Raw genomic sequence first — 21,903 nt, forward strand, 5'->3', positions numbered from 1 at the left:
AAATGTCGTTTTGGTGGATAAATCATTTTATTATCTACCAAATTCTTCGCTCGCCTTTTTCTTACACGCTGCTCTCTTGAAAATTCCATGTTTTGTATGAATAAGCTCGTGATCTGCTATCAAAGCCATCGCGAGGGCACGAGAGCAGACGAAGAAGTAGCCGGCGGCATGAATGGTTGTTCACGCATCTTCCCGTTAGCCTAAGCCTAGCGAAGCAGAAGTGCAACTTGAATCGGTGGCACGAATGCACCGTGATATAATTTTCCAGAGATTATATCGCGGACCTGATATGCTGCGAGGCGACAGTCCCGTCAAAATGCCTTGGCGACCCCAGGTTCGGGACACAAATCCCGTCTGCCACAAGTTGGCTCTCAGGACCAGACTACCGGCGCCTCCCGTCGACAGTTCCGTTCCTGCCTCGGGTGTACGCTATTGTTCCTTCGTGCTGGCCGGAGCCCTCATCACATCAGCAACCCTCCTGGGGGCACCGGCCCTGCTGCTTAAGCGAGCGGATGACGTAAGAAGGCGTCACTTCTCTATTGATCAAGACTTGGAGTTTTCCCGAGACCCCAGCGTGCACCCGTGCGACGACTTTTACCAGTGAGACACGTACTGATGTTTCGCCCTGAAACGATAGACTAAGAAAACTAGGCAAATAATTATTTGGAAATATCCTCACAAGGCTTCGCGGTAAAGCGGGGGCTGCGGGTAAAGAGCATAACTAGGTTCTGCGGAGAAGGCTTTCGAAGTGGTGCCGCACGGGGGTGGTAAGGGCACGTCTCTAATGCCAATTGCTTAACGCCTTACCCGCTTTGAGGGCCAGGGCCAAAAACGATTGACTGCACAGGACAACGAACTTGATACTCCTCACGTCTATAACCAGTATTAATTTCCTGCCAGGATAGAAACTGACATTTTGGCTATGGCGATGGATGGTCCTTATTTCTCATCGGTGGCTGTCGTCATCGAGGCTTTTAATTGAGATGTCTCTTCTCTACAGCGCTGTTTAGATGCCCACTGAGAACTGTGAAAGATAAGGTGCTTTTCCTTAAAAAAACATTAGTTGTGGTTTAGCTCTGGTTAACCCTAGTCGAATTGGAAAAGTAACGGTGGAATCTTCTTTTGCCTGCTGCATTATTCCCGTACCACGATTTATCAGTGTAAGGTGTAACATTATTGGGAACACTGAAGCTCATCTTTTAAGGATATGACGCGAGAGTGTAAGCTACCAGCCCACATATATGAAGTCACGCTTCAACCAAGCCGTATAGACGTGCCTGCGTGTCGTAGGTGTAACAAGAATGCAAAGGGTTCTGGCAGGCTGATTCTGATAGCACCCTCCTATATGAATGGAGCGATCCGAGTTGGCAGCTCCTGCCCGTGGCATAGGGGTAACGTGAATTCAAAAGTTATGGCAGGCTGATTTTTTTTATTAGCAGACCGTAGCTACGCCTCTTCATGGCGTAGCTACGCCTCTTCACAGCATAGCTGTGGCCACCCGAGGTCTCGCTTTGACAGTCGTAGTATTGCTTTCGCAATAAAAAACTGTTATAAGTTTAGGTGTCTAGCGAAACGTTAGACCAATAGAGCACCTTCCCTTTTCCAAACACCAACAAAATATAAAGTGAAAGATTTGAGGATTAAAAAGGTGTGGTTAAAGGCGTTATCACGTTTGCTGTGCAGGCGAAGATTGAATGTCCTCGTACTTTTTGCTACACCACTGTGCATATATGCGTCGCAATGCAGGTTTGAAATACTTTCTGTAAATGCGTAGCCCCCGTTCTTACATAAACGGCACTGAACATCTGCGCTCCGCAATTCCTTCGACGCGCGTCTGAAAGGAATTCAGCAAGTAAATGTTCTTATTTTCTACCGTTATTACTCAGGCATGTGTGCGGGCGATGGGATGCAAACCGGAACCGGCCCTACAGATCTCCGCTGGACAAGTACAAGACTGCCTTCTCTAGTCGTGTCTTCAAGCAGCTCGTGCTGCGCCCAGTCCCCAAGAGCTCTGACAAGGCTCGAGACAAGGCCTCGGCGATGCTGCTAAAATGCCTCAGTCGAGTGAGAAGATTGCTTCTTTTTCTGTGCTTCAGAGTTTGCCTTAGTAACCTTTGCTTTTGCAACTGTGCATTAAAATTAGGGGGATGCTTAAGCTTCTTTTGAAGTGTAGACACGATAGCGCATTTAGCAAAGTCCTTTTTATCCTGTGAGCTTTAGGCATTGAGAGACTGGCACAGTGTTTAAAATCGTAGAGAGTTGGGGTCTTTGTAAGTTATAAACTCGTTTCCTTCGTTTCGCTTATGAGGCTTGACGTCCGAAAGCGACTGAGCCTATGAGAGACATAGTAGCGGAGGGCTCCACAAATTTCGACGACCTGGGGTTCTTTACCGCACACTGACATCGCAGACACACAGCGACCTTGCTTTTCGCATCCATAGAAAAGCTGCCGCCGCAGCCGGGATTTGGTCCCGCATCCTTGGGCACAGTAGTCGACTCCTGTAACCAATGAACCACCGCGGTGGGTCTAAATTATAAATTCGTTTATAGGAAAAGAAACCCACCTTCGCTGACGAATCGCGTCATAACAGAAGGGAAGAAGGGGGAAGCGAAAAGAGAGAGAAAGATGTGCTGTAGTGGGGTGTAGAAGTGCTGCAGTAGATGCTGTAGTAGTTTGAATCACTATCGGAAGTTAGCCTCGAGCCATGCTAGTATTTGTTTTTAAATTGGAAACGAAATGGTTCGACACCACCTTGAACGCTGCCCGAAAAACGATTACGTCAAAATTTGACATGAAACCACGTACAAGCTTTTCGAAAGCATTTCTGCAATTCTGAGCTATGGTGATAGTGATGATTTTTGGACCAAGCGGCTATATGCTCTGCCATTAAACAATACAATTTGTTTTGTTTCGACATGGCACTTTGCAGCTCCAGGCGTGCCTCTTAAGCGGCGGGGGGAGGGCGCTCACTATACGCCCTCTCTCGCATTTGTGCACGGGACTAAACAAGCGAGCAAGTAGAGCTCTGAATGGCACCTGTGCTGGCCTGACTTTTATTGTTAGAATTGCTGTTTTGTGAAACCAGAATTATGGCAAACATCTCTAATCGATGTCTTGATCAGTGTTTCATGGATGTCATCAACATCAGATTGGCTTTTGCAATAGTAGCCAGTTGGGTGGGAAACCGGTGGTTATAGCTACAAAATATAATTGAAATGAAGACCCTAAATAGCGATAAATGAAGAGATAATGAAGAGCGATAAAGCTAAATCGTTTGAGGCTAGTTTTATTGTAATGTTTGACTTAACCCCATCGATGACACAGGGCAGGAGAGCGGCTTGTTCCGTCCCGCATTCGGGGTGATTAGCTAAGCCCTCACACAAGAATGTTTGGAGAGGAAGGTGGGCCCCTCTGCCACACTCCCACCCCTGTTTCTGGCTCCCCTGCCACTTTTTCAACGCGAATTAACTGTACAATTTTGGCGAGAGAAAAAGATGCAATCAATTATTGGCTTGCGCTTAAGTCTGAGAGTGCAGATGCGAAAGCACCGGATAACTAAGAAAACTCATATGACGTTCTTATCTCGAGCTATCACCATCATCAACATCACTATTACCACTATTGTCTTCATTGCTATCCCCACCAATCACTATCATCATCATTACCACTACCGCAATCTCTAACACCGACATTACAAGCTATCATCATCATCACGATCACCAATCATTATTACCGCTGTCAATATCAGTAACGATCGCTAACTGTCATTATCACCCTCAAATCTGAATGGCGAATCTCGAGTTGGCACCGCCTGCCAAATCGACCATGACATGTGGTTTCGTGACGTCGCAGAAACAGCCGGCAAATCAGTGGTCACCATGTAATGCATATGCACACGTTTTCTTGACGCAAAATGAAATAATTTTCAAGGAAAACTGCACTAGTTTTAGATTTCGTTGAGTTACAAGAGGTCCAATGATTATACCTTGCGGTTAAAGCATGTGAAATATTGTAGTGCTAGCATTTGAAAGATTGGCGCGATCACCTATTAAATGCGCGACGGCTATCAGGCTTCTCCGCACTGCCCATCGACGGCCGACGGTGCATAATGAGGTCTTTGGGGGTACAGCATATTTCCCGCATAGACACGTTCGCTTCTCAGGACTAACAATAAAGGTATACAATAAGTAAATACTTAGAAACTTTGTTTGGCGGCATCAGAAAAAGCACCGCAAGATGTGAGTGAAGGCAACGAAAATAAGAAGTATTACCGTCCGTGGCCTCTTTATTGAGCTTCTCCGCAGTCCTTTAGTGCTGTGAGGAGAAGTTCAAGTTTTAATCGTCGACTATGTCGTTGGTCTGATTGCTAGCGTAAAAACACTTTTCGTGCATTATATCTACGCACAATATAGATTTGATCCCGTGAATATCGCGGAGTTCTCGAAAAGTGACGCAGCTGCCTTTTAATGTGAACCCAATCCATTAGGACTACCCGCCGCAATGGTCTAGGCGTTACAGCGCCGGCTATTAAGCCGGGAGACGAGTTCGAACCCGCAAGTCATACGTGTACTGTGCGATGGCAGTGCACGTACAGATCTCCAAGTGGTCACAACTATCCGGAAACCTCTGTTACGGCGTCGTTTATAGAAAACGTAGTCCGGAAACCTCTGTTACGGCGTCGTTTATAGAAAACGTAGTTATAGGACGCCGAGCTCTGTAGACTCACGCATTGGAACATATGCTGATATTATTGAACAGCCTTCGTAGCGCAAGTGTTAAACCTGTCAAAATCAGTACGTTTCTCACAAACATGACATTATATATCAAATATATCATCGAAAAACTTGGAGCAGTGATAAGAATAGGCTTTTTAAAACTTTCAGTTTCCATATTCTTAGTCGCGGCAGTAGATGTGCCTGTGAATGTTCTCTTTTTTTTTATACAGAGCATGATTAAGTGGAACTCAATCATATTTTGATATTGAATGCTTAATGCACCCGAGCGCGGCGGCTGCGTTTCGATGGAGGCGAAACGAAGAGGCGTCCATGTACTGTGCGATGTCCGCGCACGTTAAAGATCCCCAGGTGGTCCACATTACTCCGTAGCCCTCCACTGCGGGTCCTCTTTCTTTCCACTTTCACACCCACCTTCCTCCCTTCCCTTACGGCGCGGTTGAGGTGTCCACAGAAAACAAGTGGGACGGTTACCGCGCCTTTCTCTTCCTATCAATCAGAATGCTTAATGTAGAAACCGCTTTTCGATGGAGGCGAAAAGCAAGACACTCGTGTACTGTGCGATGTCAGTGCACGTAAGAGAACGCCAGTTGGCCGAAATTTCCGGACTCCTTCACTACGGCGTCTCTCATAGCCTGAGGTGGTTTGGGGCGTTAAACCCCACAAACCAACAACCAACAACATCTGAGCCTCATTGACAAAATAATACAATAGCATGCGGTGCAACTACGATTTAAACGTGTATAAACGTATGCAGTGTGAAATATAATAATAATAATAATAATAATAATAATAATAATAATAATAATAATAATAATAATAATAATAATAATAATAATAATAATAATAATAATAATAATAATAATAATTGGTTGAGGGCTGCGGAGTAATTTCGACTACCTGGGAATCTTTAACGTGCGCTGACATCGCACAGCACACGGACACCTCTTCGTTTCGCCTATGCGCATTTTCCTGCTCAAAACTGGAACGGAGCGCATTACGAGAGCACGAATCTTGGTGTATGTATGTATAACTTTATTAGGAAGCCGGCAAACGACGGGTTAAAGCGTCGTGACGCTGGCCAAGCGTCTACCCGGGGTTAAGCCCTACTCTGCACAACCTCATTTGGCCCGTTTGTGGTGGATTGTGAGGCTTGCGTTTTGCGAGCGCATCCCGGGCCTGCTGGACGGCCCATAGTTGCATATCCTTGTCTGTATTCTGCACAGCACTTTGAAGTTCCGGCGGGTATGTCCTGGATGCAGCTTCGGTCGGGAATCTGGCACAGTCCCACATGATGCGCCATTGGTCCGCCGGACCCACTTGACATACACTGCACATATCGCTCGTGTAGATGTCTGGGTGGAGGACGTGTAGCACTGCCGGGGCTAGGAGTGACCAGGTTTGCATTTGCCTTAGGATGACCGCCTCCTCCCGACTAAGTGCCGGGTGAGGTGGCGGCATTGTCCGTCGAGCTAGGCGGTAAAATTTTGTCACTTCCTCGTAACTGGTCATTCGGTCTTTTGTTTCAAACCACCATTCAGAACGGTCCCTCTCGGGGGCGCGGAAGGTAAGCGCTCGCGCCGCCGAATGGGCCGTCTCGTTGTGATTCGGTGAGGATACACAATCTCCCGCGTGCGCCGGGAACCACTTGATGCGGATAGTGTTGCCACGGTCTTGAAGCTGGAGCTTACTGATAATTGCGGCCGCCGGCGCGCACACTCGTCCCTTGGCAAAGTTGCGCACAGCGTTCCTCGAGTCGCTGAGCACGGTGCGACACTCGGCCTCCGAGATCGCCAGAGCGATGGCAACCTCGTCGGCGTCTGTGGCGTCCGTGCAGCGCACGCTCGCTGCCATTGTTTTGATGCCGGTAGCCGCCGCAACGGCCACTGCCACGAATCCTTCTCGCTTGTATTCCGCAGCGTCCACGAACCGGGCGTGTGGGTCCTGGGCGTGTTGCTCGACGAGGGCTTTGGCCCGCGCCTGCCGCCGTTCTTGGTTGTACTCGGGGTGCATACCCAGACGGAAAAAACTACAGAAAATTTTCTGATGTTACGACAGAATTTCTGTGCGGTTTTTGACGGTAAACCTGTTGTGACAACAGAGCGTGCTGTAGTAACATCATAAATTTCTGTAGTTACAACAGAAATGTGCCAGAGAACTACAGAAAAACTACAGAACTACAGAAAAGTACTACAGAACTACAGAAAAATCTGATGGTTACGACAGAACTACAGGATATTTTGTCGTATTTTTGGCACAGTTCTGTAGTTTTTTTCGACTGGGTATGTTTTTCGGGAAGGGGTCCACGTGGATGTGGGCCCACGCCTCATCGCTGATCTCGCATGATTGCCGACTGGGAGCTCGGGGATTGTAACCCAGGGACGTCAGTATACTGCGGCCTGTCTTGGTGGTAGAGATGCGCTCCATTTGCGCAGTGAGCTGCGCCTCGGCTATTTCTTCTAAGGTGTTATGGACGCCGAGCTACAGGAGCCGAGCCGTACTCGTGGTCCCCAATAATCCCAGCGCCGTCTTGTAAACCCGTCTGATCAGCGTGTTTATCTTTGTCCGGTCAGTGGCCTGCCAGTTGAGGTAGGCCGATACGTAGGCGATGTGACCGATCACGAACGACTGGACGAGGCGCAGAAGACTGTCTTCACGCATGCCTGCCCGTCGAGTCGAGACTCGGTGTATGAGCCGGATAGCGTCCATTGCCTTGGTGGTAATCTTGTTGATGGTCTCGACGCGTTTCGGCCGTTCTTGTTTAGTAGCAGGCCCAGAACCCTGATCATGGTAACTTCGGGGATGCGCTGCCCCGATGCAGCTACGATCTTTATGTGATCGCACTACCGAGGGGGAGCGCGTTTCCGTCCCCGTTGTAATGGTGTGAGGACGAACAGCTCGGATTTGGCGGGCGAGCACACTAGGCCTGTGCCGTTAAAGTGTTACTCGATTGCAGTAACAGCCTCTTGGAGCTGCTGCTCAATGCTGGCGTCGGTGCCGCCTGCCGCCCACAGGGTAATGTCGTCGGCGTAGATCGTATGCCAGACGTCGGTCTCTTCTACTGCCCTCGCTACCCCGATCATGACAAGGTTGAAGAGCAACGGCGAGATGACTGAACCTTGCGGGGTACACGTGCTTCCGAGCTTGTGTTCGGGGAACTTAAGGTCTCCGGCGTGCAGTTCCACCGTGCGGTTGGTCAAGAAGTCTTGGATGTAATTGTAGCTCGCTACCCCCATGTTGAGTCTCGATACTTGTGCTAATATGGCTGAGTGTTTGACTTTGTCGAATGCGCTTTGTAAATCAAGTCCCAGAATTACTTTGCTATCTTGTGCCTTGTCGATTATTTCTTGTTTGAGTTGTAGCATGGCGTCTTGTGTGTTGAGTCTGCGCCTGAAACCGATCATCGTATCCGGATATAAGTCTTCCTTTTCCAGGTACTCCTGCCCCCGGTTGGCAAGCACGTGCTCTAGCACCTTGCCCACGCAGGACGTTGGCGAGATGGGACGCAAGTTTCCGATGTCCGATGGCTTGCCCGGTTTCGGGATTAGGATCTTTCTTGCCGTTTTCCACTGTCGGGGGAGCTTGCCCGAACGCCAGCATTCGTTGTAGTAGCGGGTTAGGGCCTCGATCGATGCATAGTCGAGGTTGCGTAGCATCTTGTTGGTAATAAGATCGGGGCTGGCTGCTGAGCGGGTGTTGAGCTCGTGCAGCGCTACCCGTACCTCTGACACGGTAATGTCTCGGTCGAGCCACGCGTTCGGCAGCCCCCCGTATGGCGGGTAGGTTTCCGTTGGCGTGTATGGCAGATACTTGGCTTCCAGGGCCTTGATAACGACGTCTTTTCCTTGTTGTTGTGGGGCGGTGTGTATGAGGCAGGCCAGGCGATCGCGCTGGTGTGGCTTGGTCTTAGTTTCGTTTAGGAGGTGCCGAAATAGATTCCATGTGCAGCCACGATGTAGTTGCCCGTCAGCCCGGCTGCAGACTTCGTTCCACTGCTGACGGCACAGGATCTTGCAGTGATGTTGAATGGCCCTTTTTAGGTCGGCCACCTTCTTTCTCAATTTGCGATTCAGCCGTTGCCGCTTCCAGCGCGCCTGTATCGAACGTTTGGCCTCGATGAGATGGGCCAGACGACTGTTCATAGCTATGATGTCCTCGTCCGTTTCAATGTTCTTGGTGGCCGAGTGCACTGCATCGCGGAGCTCTGCCGACCAGGTTTCAATGTATGTGATGTCTCACGGTGTGGTTGGTCGTCCCTTACGGAAACCGTCCCAGTCCGTCCATTTGTGTGTAATGGTGTTGCCCCGGAATTGATTGGGAATCGTAATTTCGAGGATGTAGTGGTCACTGCCCAGGTCAACGCCGGTGTTGCGCCATGTTACTTTGCCGGTGTGGTCGTTCTTGATGAATGTATGGTATGGTGTGGTGTCTCGTGCTACGGAATTGCCGTTTCGGGTAGGATGATTGGGATCCGTGATCAGGGCACAGTCGTGGTCCAGGGTATCCTGTAATAGGTCCCGTCCCTTTGCCGTGTCTTTCACGTAACCCCACGCTCAATGGGAGGCGTTGAAGTCTCATCAAATCAGCAAAGTGTTGCCTTTGGCTTGGGTGCTGGCTGTGTGTAGCAGGGTCTTGAATTTCTGTGTTTGGTGTTTGGGGTTACTGTATATGTTAGCTATGAACAGGCTGTCTTTCCGTTGTTTGCTTGGAATGATTTTGGTGAAGGTGTATTCCACCCTGCTGCGGCCGTGTCTGAGATGATGTTCAATGAACGTGAGCCCTTTGCGGACGAATGTGCAGACGCCTCGTCCCTCCGCTGGGCTAACGTGAGCGCGATACCCAGCGAGGGTTGGGTTCGCCGTCACCGTTTCTTGCAGCAGAATGATGTCAGGTTTCTTGGTTATCGTAGTGATGTGTTGTTGCAGCACTGCTCTCTTGTTGTTGTAACTGTGGCAGTTCCACTGCCAGACTGTAAGGCCCGGTAGCGATCCTATTGTGGCTTGGGGCTGGGACATGGTTGTGATGGAGTTGAGGCTTGCGTCTGTTTTTGGAGATATGGGTGGTTTGCGAATTGCGCAGCAAAGATGGGGCTGCATACTATAGGCTTGAGGGTTTGTTTAAATGAAGTCGAAGCGCTCCTGTATGGTTCCGTAGGACGTGGTGATTAGTTCTTCCAGCCGCGCAAGGCGTTGGTCAGTGACGGCAGCCGTGTCGGCGTAGGTGTTGGTGAGCGCTTCAATTTTGGTTTCGAGCTGAGTTTCCAATTGGGTTAGGTCCTTATGATGTCGTGATGAGGTGCGCGCTCGTTTCTTGGGGGTTGGGTCAATGGTTTTCTCCCCTTGGGGCTCGTCTTGTGATATGTCCATCATTCGTAAGCTTCTCCTGCTGACACCCTGTTTGTTTGCTCGGCTGCTGCTTCTCAAGACAGCGGCGCATTGCCAATAAGCGACGGGCACGGAACTTGCTGTAATCCCGGCTTTCGTAATAGTTCGCTTTCTTGACTAAAATTAAGACCCCCGGCTCTCACGTGATGTGTCATGCACTGTTTGCCTCCATCGCTCTAAAAAACGACCACTCGGCTGACAGTGACATTTTCTTTTTATCCTTTTCTGCATTATTGGTGAAGCAGAAAAATGAGCGCTACTGTTTACAATAGCGGATGTATTTCAAACTTGATGCTGCGTACGCTCCAATACACCATTGGAGACTACAGAACTTATACCGAGTTTCCAGCACGCTTTATGCGCCTATATGTTCGGTTTTCCGAAAAATAAAAGGGGTGCAGATTTCATTGTGCTTCCAAAGCTGCAGAGAATGAACCTATCTTCGCTTCAAAAACATCAACTTCATAGCCTTTTTTATGGCATGCAACTCAGCAAAGGTGTTGCCCGACCGGCTAAATAAATTTAAAAGCTTTTTGATAATCATTTATTATTTAGATGGGCATATCAGGCGTTCTAGCGGTACATTACGTCCACTGCGACTCAGAACATGCTCCCGAGAAATTGTTTTATATCTTCAATAAATCGTGTTTAAGGGTTGCTCAAAGCATTCCCTAAAACACCCGCTATTGCAGCTTACACGCTTTCTACGATGTAGACGTCTCATACTATTGCTATGACTTCAAACACACTGCGTGCACAGGTTTCACGCGCACACGCACACTTAGAGTTTGCATCTTTCGTAGTCTGAATCGCTTTGGGACGCTAAACCCCGCAAACCAAACCAAACCACACTTCGCACGCGCGCACGAACGCAGGCACACACGCAACAGGCAACGCGCACATATGCAACACGTGCAGACAAATACACTCCGAACAACGTGTAGAGAAATTCTGAAGGAATATGTCGGCGGTTAACTCGTAAAACCAGATGAGCATATGCTGCCGCATGTTAAAGGAGAAGTGCTGTTGTTAGCGCAAACATATATATCTACAAAGGTCTGGCGTCCCGTCTGAAATACCTTTATCACAACTTTTAAGGCGAAAGCCTTTAATGGATGCTCCCGCTTTGTGTCCCGCTTTTGCGGCGGCTCTGATTGGCCGAGGCGGGATGACGTCATAGAGGTCTCGACCAATCACAGAGCACCACCACAGCATGCGTGAATGCGTGCCTTATATGGCCATATGTCAATCACCAATTACTAATTATTGACTAATTGATGAATGAATGAAATACTAATTAATGGCGAATTAGGTAATTTAATAATTATCTACTTAATGACTAATTAAATAATGACTGAATAATAATTACTAATTATTGTCAGTTGCGTAGCAGAATGCGGCACTCAGGCTTTCGCCTTTCACTACATTAGTCGTTAAAGACCCTCGTAATTTTTTTACTAATATTTTCTGTGTAGTGTCGAATGCGCTTAAGGGGAGCTAGATGTAACATCTTGTCAACGTTTGTGGAAAGAGATATTTTTGAGGAGTGCCTGCACTCTTTTCCAACATCGTTAATCAATGGAGTGCATATAAACCTAGATTCTTCTTACTTGAGAGCTCCCGCTTATCGTGCTGAAATAGTGTAATTGGTAGCTCGCTAAGATACGTGAGTTTCATTGAATGAGCATGCATGAAATGTGAATACCGAATCATTGCGTCACATATGCGTCCCCTTTTTGTGATTTATTTACTTTCGTAACAGAAATATATTAGGCATGTTGAAATACATGAAACGTGCCCAAATGTGCCTACTTTGTTGTTCTCCTTTTCTCTCCTTCTAATTTTATTGCCTTTTTACTTTCCGGTTAACATGGATAGGCTGCTGTACGGAGCGTTCGCTTGTATGCAAATGCATGCCACGATTGGCAGGTTAACCGCCAGTGCATCGCATAGTATGTGTTTATGTACGGAAATACCTTTTCGTTTTTCAGCAGTGTGGGTACAACTTGATTTAGTACTATTCGCCTGCCATAGCTACGGAAATTGAAGCATCGTCTAATTAAACATACTCTACAACATTTCATCTCAAATGTTTCTGAATATCTTTAATGACGAAGTGGTGGCCTGTGACCAATTCAATATGGCATCATCGATGTTAGGGAGGAGCATACCTAGAATAAATGTGAGAAGTGAGACTACGTTCATTCAAAGGGGTCGTTTTTGAGAACGTAAAAATGTCATGTGGATATTAGTTTCTGTGGAGACATTTGACGTATAGCCTAAAAAAGTGCTCTTTTTTATATTAGGTTATATTTCTACCTTGAACTTTTATAGTTTATTTTTATTGCTTCGCTTACTGTGAGCAGATTTCGCAAAGAAGCGTCATGAACTTCTTAACGTCCCTATAAAAATTCCTTCCTTCTCAGCTAGGAGAAAACTTCAGCGTTGCAATCGAGATTTCAATTTCGGATCGTCAATTTTCTAAAATCCTTTTTGCAGACTCTGTTGATCACAGTTTGTAGACTTTCTACCCCGCTTTTAATTTATGCATGCTGCTGAAATACAGTTCCTTTGAATAAACGTTACTTGTTAGCGAGGGATATTAAGATAAGTTCGACACAGCAAAGACTGCTGTGGCCCCGGGAGGGGGTGTGCATGTTCGGCCCGTCAAACCTTTCATATGTTGTTTGGATTGTTTGGAAGATGCTTGCCAGATCTTGAGCCTCAAATACATCGCATTTATCTTTCCAACCACAGACGGGTCGCAAAAACACCTGGAGTCTTCGCAAGGTGCTGCTCGAACTGGGTCTTCCCTGGCCTGAGAAGTCCCCTGCCACTCGTGAAGCACTCCTCCACATCTTGGTGAAGGCTTCGCTCCAGTTTGGCCTACACGTGTTTTGGGCCTTCTACATCGGTCCCCATCCATTACGCCCGTACGAAAGCATCGTTTACACATCCTTGGACAAACGCTGCGTTGAGTGGATCCGGGACTTCGAGCTGCTCATAGCACGTGATAGACATCACGACTACTTGCGACGATGTGCAGAAATCGTGGGGGGCACTGGGCAGTCATACACCAATATGATCGAGGAGGTAACGGCTACCCACTTTAAATTCGCCCAACAGGTCCACGTTCTTTGGGACCTACACGAAGTGCCCGCCTTCCAGAAACTTACTGACCCCGAACTCAGAAGAGCTATAAATTCTCATCTTCCGGACGATTCGCAGCTTTGGCCTGAGGAGGAGTTATTAAACATGCAGCCAGCACTGTTCGATGCACTGGACACCACGCATCTTAGCCACGGCAATTTTACAGGGGGCTTCAAACTTCTTCTCGGAGCGTACGTGGTTTGGGTTCTGTCACCGTTCGTCTCCCGCTATCTCACGGCATCAATGCTCGATGATATAGGCTGGGCAAAAACAGAGCAGAGCCACCGTTACCAAAAGTGCCTGAAAGCGCTGGAGTTTGTGATGCCACTGGCCAAGTGGAGGATCGAGGAGGACACTCAGAGTGACAGAATTAACACGTGGAGAATGCTGCGCCTCTCGGTGATTTCCTTCAACCGACTGCATTTGGTTTATGGCGCCGCCTTTACGAAAGTCTTTGCTTCCGTTGTGCGTCGTGTTTCCGTAAACGCTTACAACATGACCATTACCTGGAGCACGCTCGACAGAGCTTATGCCTACGTGCGTGTCGACAGCAGCGCAGGATTCTTCGACGTCTTCTTAAGCGCCCTGAGAAGAGGTGCCGAACTCTTGAAGAGGTTTATGCGGAGGCCGGGGCCAACTACCCTTCACGCTCCGGGCATTACCAGCGTTCGGCTGTACCGAATACTGGTGGCTAGAGAGGTCGTCGCACCGAGTTTCCTTGCTTCATCGCCGCTTTTCGATGTGAGGCATCCACCGGCCGTGCACGCTGCAGTGCTTGGAACTATGATCTCCAGCCAGATAGCCATTCTCGGAAGCTATGCTTTTTATCTCAACGAACGCTTTATGGTGAGTGATGTGATTATGTATGTATGTATGTATGTATATATATATATATATATATATATATATATATATATATATATATATATATATAGCTTTCTTGCGCTGCATTTGGTGGAAGCACATGCGGCATAGTCTAACGGTCCTCAACATCAGTTTTTATGCGGTATTCGTGAAGAAAGTTATTAGTGTTTCTTTACAATGAGTTTAGTGCTGGGAGTACACTACGCGTCGTCAGTGTTATAGACCCGACATCGGTGCAATTGCCAAAACATGGCATATTTGATGGTGTAAAAGAGTATAGAGCCGAATGTACGTTTCGTTAAAAAGAGTATTATTAGGTGAGTTGATTTTTAGCCCAGAGAACGGATCTTTTTAAAGACTGATTTGTCTTCGTTGCTGCTTTCCCCTAACTGAAATAAAAAGTTGAACAATAAAAATACCAGGAGGACGCAAAGAGGTAGGGAAGTGTATAAAAAGTGACACTGCGAAGACTATACAAGCAGTAGTGAGGTACACTATCGAAGAGTGACCCCCGGTTTGTTAGGTATATCATGCTTGCTTATTGCCAGAGCTAGGTGATCGACTTGGTGCGGGGCGAAACAGCTGCCTTCTTTGAAAAATACAGGAGACTTTCGCTCCTCCCCCCTTTAGAGCTGTGGCGAAGGAATCTTGACCCAGCGACATTGGAAGCAGGGAAGGAAGACTGAAGTAGGGTTTTATGTACAATACCTAATAAAGGATCATTGGTAAAATGGGAAGAGCGTAGCCTTCACGATACCACAAGATGAGTTGAACGTGAGGTGCAGCTAACTGCCCAAATCTGGCATGCAAAAAGGGTATGACCCCAGTAGACGCCCCTGATCTCAGAGGAGGGGATAGTGTGCCGTGGCGTTCCTGTTACAAAGAGCGCTTCCTTTACAAGCCTGAATAAGATTTACCGTTACCTGAGTCAACTGTATATTACCCGTATACGTGCTGTCATTGTTGCATCAAAACGCAGTCGGCGTACCAAGGTTTGAGATGAAGCTTTCAAGAAGGGCTCAATTCCTGCAGGAGCGAACATTTGATCTTGATGTATTTAAATTTGTAGCAAAACAGTTTTACCGTGGGACCGAGGCTAAAGGCGACGTAAAATTCATCTGACTGGGCCTTCGGCTTCATAGTTGACACATGCAGCACAACGCAGCAGGCACAGAGCAGCACAAAATAGTCAGTCAGGTGTCGCGATGTAATACAAATACAAACCAGGAGCAAAACATATGAAATTCAAGCTTGAGCATACATCAAGAGAACAGTTCCAAGAACGGTAATTGCTATTACACAACGAAAAGAGGAAACAAATAGTCACGTATGTTCCAAAAAGTACACCTTAACTTTTTTTGAAGGTTAACAAGGAGGATGATTGTTCAAGTAGATCAAATATGTCAGGATAACAGTTCAAAAGGTTAGGGATGTGCCAGTGAACTAACTGCATTCCACACCCGGTCTTTATGCAAGGTTTTATGAAGTTCACATTTCTAAAGACGTAATGTGGATCTGTGCTAATAAATGTGATTAAAACGCAATACTGGCAGTTTTGTATTGTCGGTATATTAATTCGGATAGTGGTTGATTATAAAGGGCTGCAATACTTATTATATGATTTATTTTGAAATATGCACACGCAGAATTATATCTAGACAGACAGTGAATGAACCGAAAGCCTTTCTTTTGCAAAATATAAATATATTCCATGCTTGTTTTTGTACCCGCTCTCCATACTGACGGGCAGTACTGAACACGAGACTAGACAGTATAAAAATACAGTTGTTTTCTTAAGTGCGCTGTGATAAGCGGGTCAAATTTATTCAGTATACCTATGTATCGGTCAGTTTTGCAGGATTTTCGTGAAATGCACTGAAACACCTTCTAAGGAGCTAGATTCGAACTAAAGTGTGATATTTTTATTTATAGGGTTATTGACAGCTGAAAAAAATTATATATTTTGTTTTATTACTTTTTGACATCAGTCGGTTAGCACAAAGCCATCTCGACAGATCTTGGAGCCATTTGTTAGCTACTGGCACTAGAGAGAATAAGCTTTGCAAGGAAAAATGCCCTCGTGTTATAGGCATAGCGCAAGATATTGGAGTTCCAGGGATAGCAACGATATCATTATTATATATAAGAAATAGTAAAGAGTTTTGGATGAAATCTTGAGGAACACCACATTTTATGAATTCAGGATCCGAGCCAAAATCATTTCTAACGACAAACTGATAACGGTTTGACAGATAGCTTCGGAATAGTTGAAGTGCGACCCCGTTTATTTCGTAGTGTGATAGTTTTTGAAAATATATTGCATGTTTAATTCGGTCGCGCCGTCGTGCACTGGCACTTCCACCGGAACTAAAGATCTGAGCAGTGTTCCGCAAGTTAAATGACACCTCCGCATTTAGTGCATCATATCAAAACGGCCTGTCAAGGTCCATGGAACATATATTGGGAAATGACAAATGTTCTGTAAAATGTTAAGGAGGGGGTAAGAGGGGTGGTCATTTGGTTCCTGCTCTGCTCTCACAGCCAGAAGCCACGCTAACTCGGGCCACAGCCGTGACCGGGAAGAACGACACACCAAGCCATAGCCAGCTTACCAAGCTGTTATAGGGAGTGTGGCTTTTTGGGAAAGTTGGTTGAACACTAGTTTAAAACAGCGCTAGAACACGAACAGATAGAAAGAGACACACATTGCGCTGAACTGACAACTGAATGTTTATTCATGAAGGATATCGTTTTATACACAGCGGCCTATCAAAAGTCGACAACCTGTTCCGTCACATATCCTAATACGTTACCTTCTCCCTTCCAAAAAACATCACAGAATATGCGATTTATTATGCGGATCTTTCGCCACAGAAGGGGCAGGTGAGACTAATGTAATTGTTAAGGAGTCTCAAAATTGGGTTTCAAAAGGGGTCGGTGTCATGTTCCCTGCACCCAGTACACTCTGAATCGTGATAGGTACGTTCTAATCAAGATTCTACTGTGTGTGGTGTAGCCTTGGTATGAGGTGGAAAGCTGTCAGAAAGGAATTAGGATGCAACGTTCACAATGGCGGGATTACAACTGGGCGTATGTTCGAGCCGCGAATTTCCCTGACCTCCCCTCATGTGCTGACGCACATGTTACAACAATTTCTTTTCACTGTTTTTGAGATCACTGCTCTAAAGTATGTGCCTAGCGACGCTAGATATTTTCCTCTTATGCAGTTGTATATGGCTCATATGCCGACGCTCGTTGGGCGGGTTGGTGGTTTCATTCGCGGCTAGGGAGTTGCATTATGTGATGGACTCAGACACAGTTAGTCTGGTTGGTCTTTCAGTCTTGGATTGCGTGAATCCGCAAGCAGCAAACCTACGCGGGTCATGTTCGTCATTCGCTATGTAGCGGTCTGATCTTGTCCGTTTTCCGGCGTTCGCTTGTACTGGTCAAGGGCTCTATCATCGATTCACCTTCGATGTCATATTTATGCAAGGAGGCTTTTGCTGTGCGGGTAATGAATAGCCTCTAGATTTAAATGGCGTTTGTGCTTCCTTCAGCTCTCAAATGTGTTGTGTACTCCAATTATGAGTATGCCTTCTTTTTATGCCGAATTAGAGAGTGTTATATCTGATTTTTAAATCAGTCTGATCATAACGTCGGTGCTTCCGATTTCGGTATGAGTAGTTTAAGTTAGGGAATTGTGTAAACTATTCTGTTGTTGCAAAAGCGTCTATCAATTTGAAGAGATCGTGTATTTCTTCTCTTTCGATTGGCGGGCGCCTAATTAATCTGACTGTCGACATACCATCTGATCACTTCGAACGTGGATTCGTTACCCTACGTATTAATTATTCGTCGTTCAATATTTCAGGTTTCCTGCCCCACTCTCACTACTCTACCGTGAAATTTTATAGTGGTGGTAATTGGGTATTTAGGCTTGTATCTTTGGATTAGCTGTGGCTGATTTGCATGGTAAGCACGCGAGTATTCTTTTTTCGTCTTTTAATCAACTACCCTGGTAACTCTCTCTATAGCTCTTCATCTATCTCTTAATCCAAGCCTCAAAAAGTAAATACAGACGTAAAAATTGCTTTGACAGGTAGACGCGTGCATATGAACTGGTTACACTATCTGTAGGAAGACTTGGAATTTATTGCAGAAATAGGGCTGCAGGAAGTACGATTTGCGCACCACATTACACGACCGTCTCTGAACTTAGATATGCTGGTGGTCATCTGACATCTCGAAGTGGTTGCTTGATGTCAGAAAACGAAACAGGCTGAGCAAGAATCCATGTGGGCGCAACATTTATTTTAATGTGAGGGAATTGGCGTTATTATTCTAAACAAAGCAGCCACGCGCGTAATGCGGCAAAGTTTCTACCATTTGATAACATGCGGCCTTACATCTAAATTGCTGGTAATTACACTGCACTAACTAAATGTCTGTACAAACCATTGAGAGAAATTAGGTATCAAAGAATGAGATTCGTGTGCCAATTATAGTGTGAGAATGCGTCGTAATATTAGTGTCGTTCGAACGAAGCGGCGCCATGATTACAGCTCAATGTCAGTCATGCTGGCGGCCAAACTGGCCTTCACGTATTTACACATATTCTTGGGCACATCACTTACCGCGTAGTTGTATATAATACGGTCACACATGATATGCCACTGGGTGTCTTATCATCTATATTTGTTATTTATCAAAATCCTCTTTGTACTCACACGTGCAAGCAAACCAGTGATATATTACGTTTATCTGATGGCTCGTAACAAAACGCCACTCATTTGGTAGCTGACGCTGAAATTTTCATCCTATATAGCTTGGACGCCCCTCAAATTTCTGAAACTTAAAATTCGGCTTAAAATGCACCGGTTCCAATTGATTATTCTGACAACAGCACGATCCCTCGAGATCCATCTACCGCGATTTGGCACTGCTCGTCATCGACCTGGCTCGCTACGAGGCAATGGCCAACGAGAGTAATTTCCTGCCAGACCAGACACGGCGAGAGATGCGAGATGTGCTACTTGCTGGGTTGGCAGAGAGGATCGCCAGCGGGATTGCGCGTCTGCCTGAAGCCAATCCTACGACACCCGACACAGACAGAGGGCGAGAACCCGAGAGTCGTCCTTTCCACGGCGTTCCTCCGGATCAGCTCTATTTCCTTATCGCCTGCCTCACACATTGCGGGGCTAGGGGACGCAAGCTCCAAGTGAAGGTTGGTGATGACACTCCTAGTTTGCCAGGAGTCGATTATGATGGCACCGGTGTCACCAGTTAAGGATGACACACACCACATAAAGAAGAGTGCATGGAAAAGGAAACCACACAAATACTCGCAACGCTGAATTACTTGACTACGGAAACTATAGGCTTACCAGAGAATATATGAGATATCTGGGTTAAGGTCATGTCGAAAGAACCACATATGACAGGACGTTGTATGAACATTACACAATACTTGCCGTGTTTTAACGCCAGTTGTTTTTCCTTATTCCGGGCTATTTCCTTGCTCGCTGCTGTCATCCCAGTCTGTCATTCTGAAGGAAGAAACCTCACTAGAGTAACTGCAATAGTGCAAGAGCGAAATTCAAAGAGGGTTAGCGTCGTGCACGAACGGCACTACGGACTGGAGCGAGGAAGTGCATGCATGACTTCTAGACCTCTGCCGCAGCTTGCAAAAATATGAAACCATAGCGCAGCTACTTCGCAGGCATAGCAAATGTGCCTCTGCGCAGTATACGTGAATGAAAACATTTCCTGTAAACCATGCAACGTGCTTAGACATTCTTCCACTTTTTCACCGATCCAAGCTCAAATGCTCTAGGCAAGCTTGCTCACACCTGCGGTCACGAGTACTATTACAGTTTCCAAAACGTTACACTCCTTTTAGCCTTTTAGAAGACAGATGCTGGCGCCGCTTAACTTTGCTCAGCAAATTCCTACTCTCCACATCATCTTCGTGTTTCTGAGGTCAACGGCTATGGCATATGGGGGGGGTTAGAACTATCTTTTAAATCCGCGCAAATAATCTGCTGACTCGAGGGCTTTCCAAAGATCTTCGACCATTTCTTTCCAGAGGGCGATCTGCAACCTGGCTATGCCGTCTGTTGAAGACTTTAGGCATGCCTTCCGATGCCGGCCGCACCATCGGCTGGTGACCAATTTTACCTGGCAGAAAGCAGTCACCCCTACCATGGCTTCTCTGCAGTAGTGCAATGCAAAACCTTGTGACCGCCTGTACCGGTGTATTGTGCACCGCGTTGACCTAATTGAAGCCTTGTTCAGTATTGCTGTTAAAGTGAAATGGTTTTTCTGTGATGTGCATATGCGAAGATAAAGCGCGCCAGAGTGTACTGTGGATATCTCTCTCAGATGACATTTATCTCCTCCGTTTATCGGGTGCATCGTTTTCCTTGTCGCAGTGTTCGTTGGGGGCCATTCACGCACGAATTTTACTAGACTAGAATATTTTCTTTATACAACACTGTAGTGTATTGCTTCCATTGTACTTAAGTTCGATTTGGTCGCCACTGGAATCTATAAGCACTTTCCGTGGTACTACTCTCAAAGGTACTATATATTTCAACAGTCGTCGGCAAAGCGAAGTGCTTTAGCTTCTTAGTTGCCAGTGAGGTAAATATGCTTCCCGTCATTGAAGGAAACGCTAAATTATAGTTATTTGGTTTCTAGCCCTAAATATTTCGCCGCACGAAGAAAATATATGGTAAAAAAAAGCACGTTCATTTTTCTATCCTAACCTCTTTGCTTTTCTTGTGTATATATTTCCGGTGTACAGCTTCAAGTAGACACGCAAATATTTGTATGACTGACAGAAAAACACAACACTTTAAGGAATGCGAAATTTTGGAAACTGGAACGTGTGTTGAGTAAATACAGTTTCTGTTTCCTGGGAACGATTTGTCTGAACGCTTTTAGTTATGCTAAAAGAATGTCTTTGGATGAGAACTTGCAGATAGTTGATGTCTCTTCAGATGCGAAAATTGCCAAATCGGAGCACTGTCTGGTTATGCATTCCAGCATAACATTATATACAACTTATATTTTACATTCTTCTTCCCATTCCCTTTATCGTTTATACTGCGTGCAGTTGTGAACCTTCTAGGAGGATATGAGGCTCAACTATGAGGTCTGTCTTAAAGCGTTTACTTTATTACTGCGCAAAAACGTTGAAGCTTACGACAACCTCACATTCAATACGTTTAGTCTGATTGCCTGCGCTTCTCAAGCAGGGATGGTGAAATCATGTTTAGCAGTTCTAAACATAGCGGCATTGTCATTATCTGGTGGGCGATCGCGGTGGTCCGCTGCACAATACTGGGAATTCAGGCATGTTTCCTAAATGGGCTTATCTTCAAGCTTAGGGCACAGACTTCCGTTATGCTTCCGCTTTAATGTGCCAGGCTAAGCGGGCCGCTGATACGTTGAAATTATTTAACACAGTAATGGAAAATGACGGGATTTAGCTTCGAAAAAAAGCGGAAATTAGAGAGATCTGCCTCTTTGCTAGAGATGCATAGATGCTAGTCTGCCGTGCTGATCATATTTGCGTGAATGCCAAAATAAAGTACCGCTCACTCATTCATTCCATTAGGATAGGATAGGATAGGATAGGATAGGATAAGATAGATAGATAGATAGATAGATAGATAGATAGATAGATAGATAGATAGATAGATAGATAGATAGATAGATAGATAGATAGATAGATAGATAGATAGATAGATAGATAGATAGATAGATA

The 21,903-nt window shown here is 46.1% G+C and overlaps 1 protein-coding gene across 1 annotated transcript; it reads left to right on the top strand.

Annotated features, from left to right (window-relative positions):
• The first annotated feature begins 316 nt into the window (after positions 1 to 316).
• On the top strand, positions 317 to 19,419 carry LOC146172638 (endothelin-converting enzyme 2-like). Its single transcript, XM_084584318.1, has 4 exons — positions 317 to 600; positions 1,887 to 2,064; positions 12,876 to 14,114; positions 19,036 to 19,419. Exons 1-4 carry the CDS (start codon positions 317 to 319, stop codon positions 19,417 to 19,419), a joined length of 2,085 nt encoding a protein of 694 aa, XP_084440444.1.
• The last annotated feature ends 2,484 nt before the right edge of the window (positions 19,420 to 21,903 follow it).

The sequence above is a fragment of the Amblyomma maculatum genome, chromosome 11 (assembly GCF_055883805.1).
Source record: "Amblyomma maculatum isolate TAMU_Amacu chromosome 11, ASM5588380v1, whole genome shotgun sequence".
Classification (NCBI taxonomy): domain Eukaryota; kingdom Metazoa; phylum Arthropoda; class Arachnida; order Ixodida; family Ixodidae; genus Amblyomma; species Amblyomma maculatum.

What these genes read in the sequence shown, in the direction of transcription:
- LOC146172638 (XM_084584318.1), top strand. Translation starts at nt 317, where the DNA reads ATGCCTTGGCGACCCCAGGTTCGGGACACAAATCCCGTCTGCCACAAG. An exon ending in TGCTAAAATGCCTCAGTCGA is followed by an intron (nt 2,065 to 12,875) that starts GTGAGAAGATTG and finishes TTCCAACCACAG; the next exon opens with ACGGGTCGCAAAAACACCTG. An exon ending in ATCTCAACGAACGCTTTATG is followed by an intron (nt 14,115 to 19,035) that starts GTGAGTGATGTG and finishes TTCTGACAACAG; the next exon opens with CACGATCCCTCGAGATCCAT.